Raw genomic sequence first — 7,636 nt, forward strand, 5'->3', positions numbered from 1 at the left:
TTTAATCAAATAAATGCAGCCTTAGTGAGACTTAAGAGACCTAAGAGACTTATTTCAAAAACAATAAAAATCTTGGTAACACTTTATTTCAATGTGTCCTTGTTACACGTTACAGGTATTTACTATATGTGACCCTAGATCACAAAACCAGTCACAAGTCGCACGGGTAGCTATATTTGTGGCAATAGCTAACAATATGGGTCAAACTTAACTTTTTTTTTTTTTTTATGCCAAAAATCATAAGGATATTAAGTAAAGATCATGTTCCATTAAGATATTTTGTAAATTTCCTACCGTAAATATATAAAACATTTATTTTTGTGAGTGAATGTGGCACAATCACGAACTTTAAAGGCGATTTTCTAAATGTTTCGATTATTTTTTCAAATAGTTGTATCTCTGCCAAATATTGTCCTATCCTAACAAACCATACATCAATGGAACGCTTATGTATTTATTCATAATAAATTAGGCATAATTACATGCAACTAACCCTACAACAACTAGTCCTACCCTAACCCTATAGTAAGCACATGTAGCGATAGTTAATTACTATTACTCAGTACATGTATAATTAAACTGTAACATGGACACATTAAAATGAAGTGTAACCAAAATCGTAGTTTCTCCGCCAGTGTTCCTATAGCTGTGGTCCAGTCCACTGTCCGTCTCTGGATGGATCCGTCATTACTGATGCGACGCAGCATTCAGATAAAAACAGCTAAACATTCTGCTGAAGCAGCGTTCACGAACCATCCCATGATGCTTAGCGTGAATTACCACACCATACATCTTCCCGCTTAATCTACCATTAAGAAAATAAATCCTCGCAGGCAACGGCCGTTTCAATACATTTTTTTTTTTTTTTTTTTGCATGGGATTGTCTGCTTTCCTTAAGTCTCGCACAGTAGCGAAGTGTCTCGCCTAACTCTCAAGTGTCCGGTGGAGACTTAATCCATATGACTGTGTCCTGCATTCAAAGAGCGCTGAGCTTCCCTCCGCATGCCCACAATGCCACTCTCCCCGTCTGAAAGGTATGTGTAGTGTGGCATTGATGTGTAATTACGTGTGACTGAAACAGCGCTTTGGTGACAGGCTCTGGAGAGCTGCGGTTGGCTTGGGTGAGCTCTCCCCAGAAAAGAGGGGTTTTCTTTGCCCTTAAGAGGATTAAGTGGGGTTGTGATAACAGATGGATAAAAAGGGGAGAATTGAATCAGAAAAGAGAGCTGGGACCAAAGAGGGCGACCTCTCGAAAGCGAGTTCAAACACCTGTTGTCATCGTCCTGTCATCAGCGCTTTCTCAGCTCAGTTGCTACTTTTTCGCTCTCCCTAAAGTAACCATAAAATCAAAATTATCTCTTTTTTTTATTATTATTTTTTTTATGGAATAATGCAACATTTATTATAAATGATTTATCCGTGGACATCACTATTCATGTGCCCTCGTGATCTTTAACCAAAATAACTTCCCCTCCCTTTTGCGGTGACGCATCTTCTCTTTTCTGGTGACGTGTTTACTGGCGCGAGGGCGGGACAACCTGTCACTCAGATGACATCACAGCACTAGTAAACCACAACCATCCAATCAATTCCCGTGGACAAAATCAAGTCCCACCCTACATTTTTTCTTGTTGGTGAAGCCATTTCACTCAGATATAGGCTATACATGTCACAATAAGGAAGAAAAGGCTATTGCAACTTCAATTTCATGCTGACTTTAACATTATCATTTGAATACTTTGGTTCTATTAACTACGACTTTTGCCTCAATGAACTCCTAATTGCTGCTTATTAGTAGTTATGACAGCATTTGTGTTATTGCTTTAACTCATCAATATACGTTAAGCAATGTTTTAACATTTTAACAAGTTATACAAGGTTCAACTCATTTTTTGAGTCAGTTTAATCAACTAGTTAATAGTGAGAATTGGGCATACCTAAACTAAAGTGTTAACAATATTTTATTTAAGATTTTAGAACACTTTCATTGAAGTTTAGGTTTAACATAACAGTTGGCATGTTTCGTTTTTCCCGCTAATTTCTGAGTGAGCCGTACTGGTTTCCAGGAGTTCTTTGATGTGTATCTGAACAATGTGCTGTTAGAGAGATTTACCTCAGCTGACAGCTTGGAGAGTATGTGGCAAAATTGCAGTGCCAGCGGGCTAAAAGAATGCTGGGAACAGGATTAGGATCATATTCTGGCAGCGCCTGTCACTTCCTCAATGGGCTGGGGTTCCTTATGGTGGCAGCTTTCATTCTCCATGCAGCTAAAACCAAAAAGGAGAGCATGAGGGGAAAAAAGTTCTGATTGAATGGTACACTGTGATTTTTGTGCTAGGCATTCTCGAAGTACATTTTGTGCTTGTGCGTGTCTGTAAAGGACTGTCTGACGGTGACACCTGATTAAACACTAAGGTGAATTTAGAAACCGCTTAATAATTGAATTTGGATGCTGCAGAGCTTAGCAGTAGTAACTATTTGTTTTGGTACTGTGACATTTAAGTTAATCATTTAAATTGCCAGGCATAGAACATGCTTCATTTGCAAGCAAGCAATTTAATGCCTGTGTCTTTAATCATACTACACGATTAACAGCAAATGCATCTCTTGCCGGTCTCATTACAGGAGTTAGTAAAGAGAACTTGACCTTGTTGTCACATAATCTGTGTCAAACCCCTGGAGGCAGTTTGTTTTTGCTCTAGAAACTAGATGATAGAGATGCTATTTATTTACACTGTTGACTTGCTCGAACCTTTAACTGACAAGTTAAATTTGCTGTTTGCATGTTGGTGTTCATTTTTTCATAATGAATCATACCGCCCTCCCATGTGTGTTTTGATCTACTCAAAAGGTTGAATGTTAGAACGCATTACAATCAGCTGTATTTAAATATGGCATAAGGCACTTTAAAATGCAGTTAGCAGCCCCATCAAGGGCACTGAGAACATGGTGGCGGTGGCATCAAGCCTCTGGTAAAATACACACAGAGGGGGAGACCCTCTTTATGTGAGCAAAGGGCTTATGCATTTTGACAAACCACACTGTTTAAGATATAATAGCGGCATAATCACGGCCCCGGGCTGTCATTCTTCAGCATAATGGCCTGCTTATTCATCTGGGATGGCTTATGTCCCCACAACGATTTTATTTCCCAAGATTACCTTGTTTTCTTGCTCTCCTCACTCTCATTTCCTTGTTTTCTGCTGTCCTATCTTTTAAAATCAGCTTTTTTTTTCTTGCTTTTTTTAGGTAGGTGGGGGTGGGGGTTGGGTGGGGGTCTTAACCTTCAGTTTAGCTTGTTCACAGTCTAATTTAGATTGAATGTGGTATTTTGAGGATAAACAAGAGATGTCAAACCAATGTTTTGTTGAAGTTTTATTTTACAAGTTTTTAAATCTACAATTGACATAGGGAAAGATGTGTATACTTCTGGAACACTCTCCACCAATATAGGCTACAAATTCACCACTTTGTGTGATGTTGTGAGTGACTGTATATTGATGTTCACAGTGACAATGAAAGAGTTACATAGACGACCAGACTGTATAGGTTAAATAATCTGGGGGAGACGCAGACGGGCAGCGCGGCCCACCCGGTACAATCTTACAAAGGGACAGCTACCAGAATCATCACAGGGTTAAGATCTTCTCAGTCTAAAACATAGAACTTTTACATTTGCCTTACCAGTAAACATTTATAGATAAAGACTTTGTATTTTACATATTAAAATACTTTACAAACACAATGAGAGCTCAGCACTGAGATGGAAAGAATGAGCAGAGAAGAGGAGGGGGGGAAGCTGCCATACATGGAAGTGCTTTGCTTTCCACTGGAGAACTTTTCCTGTTCTGGACTGTCTGGACTGTCTATGCCTGGACTGGCATTCAACCACTATTCAGCATTGTTTCCTGTTGCAATGTAAGCACTAGTTTTCTTGAGAGTACTTTCCCTCTGAGTGTTAATATGGTGATCTCCAATGATATGCATGGTCTATAATTGCATTTCTTCCTCTGCCCGAGGCTACATGTAATTAAAAGCTTTGCATATGTAGTCAATGAAATCATTTCCTCATTACCCAACCATCCTCAATTTACCGTGGTTAAATCCTGACCATTAAACAGGTTAGATTTAATTAATCTATGTAGTTGTGCAAGATTTACATTTACAAGGTAATTTGTGTGATGTGTAATTTGAGAACCGCGATAATTAAATTAAATTAAAAGTTATTTTCAGATTCTGGTATATAGTGCATGCAGCCGGCTGAGATCCTCTCCAAAAAAGTGCTTATATCAAACATCTACGCCCTTCCAAAACATATAAATAACACTAAATCTAATCCAGGGCCTGTCTGTCTTTTTAAGCAAAACAAATGGAATATCCTTCATCATTTCACTGCCTGCCTCAAAATAACAAGCCCTCTAATATTTGCAAATGAGTCAGAGATTTGATTTGCCTCTCCTGAAAGCAACTTTAGTATTCAGGAGAACCTCAAGACACCCTCTTTTTTTTTTCTTCAAAGATTGACTCTAACTTGAGAAGTCCAGGTGGCATGTTGGTAGTGGTAGAGAGATGTTCCCTTGCTCAGGTAGTTTTCAGATTCCTGTTCAGTTGGGCAGCGTGTCCAGGCCCAGTGATGCCGCGTGCTGCTTGGCCCGCAAGCGTAGGTTCTCAATACTGGTGGTCTTGCTGTTGTGGTTAGGAAGGCCTCCAGAGGTCTGCATCAGGGGGCTGTTCCAAACTTGTTGCGCGTGGTGAGATAGAGACTGATAGTAGGACTGGCAGGGGAGGGAACCCAGGGGCGCTGGCATGTTGACGTTCATGCCCAGGTATGGTATAGACGACGGGGTCGCCATGTCGAAAGACGGATAGTGAACCAGGTTGTTGGTGGCGGCCATGTGCTGGCGAAACTGCTCCTGCAGACGGAAGAGGCTGAGCGGAGACGAGGAGTACGAGTGACTCTGAGAGATCCCGCCGGTCACCCCGCTAGAGGAAGATGAGATGGCTGGGGAACCAAGAGGAGAGTCTAAGGACACAAAGATGGATTGTCGAGATTTAGATTGGAACCATAGTGTCAATTCAAACTCTTAAAAATTAACGTTCCAAAACAGAGTTTTCGCAGTGATGCCATAGAAGAACCATTTTGGGATCCCCAAAAAAATCTTTCAGTGAACAGTTCTTAAGAGAACTATTATTTTCTTAGTGTGCAAAAGAACATTTTAATAATCTGAACCTTTTTTTTTTTCATTATAAAGTGTGCAATGGAAAGGTTCTTCATGGGAACCTCAATGCCAATAAACAACCTTTTTGTTTAAGTAAAAAAAAAAAAAAAAACTTTTTATTTGGGGTGGGGTTGCCTTTATTTACGTAAGACAGTAAGAGGACAAACAGGAAATCCTATAGGAGAGGAGAGAGGGGAATTGAACCAAGAAAGGACCTTGAGTCGGGACTCAAACTCGGGTCGCCCCGAGATGCATCCGCACTGTATGTTGGAGCACTTGCCTACACGGCTATGGTATATATAGCAAATACATACCTGGTTTGGGGCTGAGACGTTTGCAAAGAGGGGAAAGGTTTCCAGGTGTTGGTTCTTTCTCAACCTTCAGATCTTCTCTGTGCTGCTTTATCTCCTCCTCCTTGTCGGTTGCGTTGTCCTCTGTGGCCGACTCGCTGCCTGACTGCTCTGCCGATGTCACGTTAAGCTCAACACTAAGTTCTGATGCCAGTGCATGGGGAGCTGCCTCTGCTTCCATAGAGGAGGAAGAAGAGGAGGACGAAGGTGGCTGGTTCTCAAGAGCTAGGTTGGAGGGGGCATCATCCTTATCGCTTGTTCCTAGGGCTCCGTCTGTCGAGACGTCTTTCTGCTTCTGCAGTTGCTCTTTTTGGAGGCTTCGCTGCTTCTTACGAAACTTTGCACGGCGGTTCTTGAACCATACCTGATGACCAAAAGGCAATTAGATTTGACTCCTGATTCATGGATACATATCTGTGGACATTCTAAACTTTTAAAGACCAGTTTAAAGGTGAAATTAATGTCTTACCTGCACACGTGCCTCAGGTAGGTTGGTGCACATGGCCAGGCGCTCCCGCATCACAACATCTGGATAGTGCGTTTTCTGAAACGTCTTCTCCAAAGCCTCCAGCTGCTGGGCCGTGAAAGCAGTGCGACTGCGGCGTTGTTTGCGATGTTGAGAGCCGTAGCGAGCCTCGAGTATGATATCTTGAAATGTACAGCCGTTGGAAGAGAAAAGACACGGCATATTTAATTCATTGTACAATCACAATAAATGTGTGTGTTATATGGGAGAGGGAGAGAGGGAACGCACTTACCAGCCAGTCTCTCTGCGAGGGTGAGCGCGTGAACGGACGGCCGGTAATCAGGCGCGTGCTGCGCTTGTTGCGCCGCCTGTTGATGCAGGTTGTACATGGCGCTCAATGAGTTCATGGCGTGGAGAGAGTATCCGTTCACTCCGTAGTGTTGCATGATTCCAAAATATCTGTAAAAGAGCAGAATTGCGAGGATGTTATAATAACAATGAGCTCTTTTCGCATTTGTTAACACACTTTTTTTCTTTTTTTTTTTACATTCTCTGGTGGTCTAATCTCCCATATTGAGGCCTGACATAAAGGAAGTCAGAATAAAAGGTTGGGGGATCTCAAAAGTAAGTTTTCTTTTTGCACGCAAGCGTGTAGACTACATTTGAACGGGGTTTTCGAGCGGTTTAGGAATCACAAAAGATAGAATCAGAGTTCGAATAGAAATCATAATAAATGCTTTTGAACAGAAGTCACGTTTCGCGTGAGGTGGTCACCATAGCAACATTATCTGAGCGCCTTTTCAATAGCCTATGTACCATTCATGGACTAAATAAATAAATAAAAATATTTCATTGATATAATTCCTTAGCGTGTAGCGTGTTTTTTTTTTTCTTCCATTTAATAAATTGACTAATAACTTTGTCAATTGACATAATTGGCAGTTTCGTGTCAAGATTTGCGTCACAGTTGGTTTCCTGATTGTGGCTATAAAATTAATAATAGTATTTTCCTCAAAATGCCTTAAAAGATTTAGCGATTAATTCGCATACTGAGATGATCATCTACATTTACATCCTTAAATTACCCTGCATTCATTTATGCCTATTACAATTATTAAAACAACTATTTTATTTAGCATTTTGCTTTTGTGATATTTATATATAATCAATCAATATGGTTGTCATTCTTAATAGTGAGAGAGTGTCAAGTAGCGCTTTTGGAAATCCGCTTATGAGCGGAACTGTGTTCATTAATATCCAATTATTGTTTTGTCCAATCCATTAGTCATACACAAGGAATTAATTGGTGCAATTATCACTTGTTTACCTAATGAGCTCCGACTTATGCTTACTACATTAGATATATAATTTCAGAGGCAAATTACCGTAGCAAATCCTTTAAAAACAGTTGTCAATGAATCATTGATTGATTTTAGTGAGATCTACTTTTAGCAGTGAACGAATGTTTCGATAAAGATGTTATTCAGTTTTGTAATCGAAAATTAATTTAACCTGTGCTACTTATAATAATTGCAAAGCCTAAACGTGTAGGGATATTTTAATCTCAATATTTAAATTTTACTGATCTGCATTTCCAAATG

The 7,636-nt window shown here is 40.2% G+C and overlaps 1 protein-coding gene across 1 annotated transcript; it reads right to left on the reverse strand.

Moving 5' to 3' along the window:
• Positions 1 to 4,604: 4,604 nt before the first annotated feature.
• On the reverse strand, positions 4,605 to 6,481 carry dmbx1a (diencephalon/mesencephalon homeobox 1a; the record flags this gene model as incomplete). Its single annotated transcript, XM_081373450.1, has 4 exons — positions 4,605 to 5,023; positions 5,534 to 5,933; positions 6,039 to 6,217; positions 6,328 to 6,481. The coding sequence occupies 4 exons, from the start codon at positions 6,479 to 6,481 to the stop codon at positions 4,605 to 4,607; spliced, it is 1,152 nt and encodes a 383-aa protein (XP_081229576.1).
• Between the last annotated feature and the right edge of the window lie 1,155 nt (positions 6,482 to 7,636).

This window comes from Scardinius erythrophthalmus, assembly GCF_964197995.2.
Source record: "Scardinius erythrophthalmus genome assembly, chromosome: 9".
Classification (NCBI taxonomy): Eukaryota; Metazoa; Chordata; class Actinopteri; order Cypriniformes; family Leuciscidae; genus Scardinius; species Scardinius erythrophthalmus.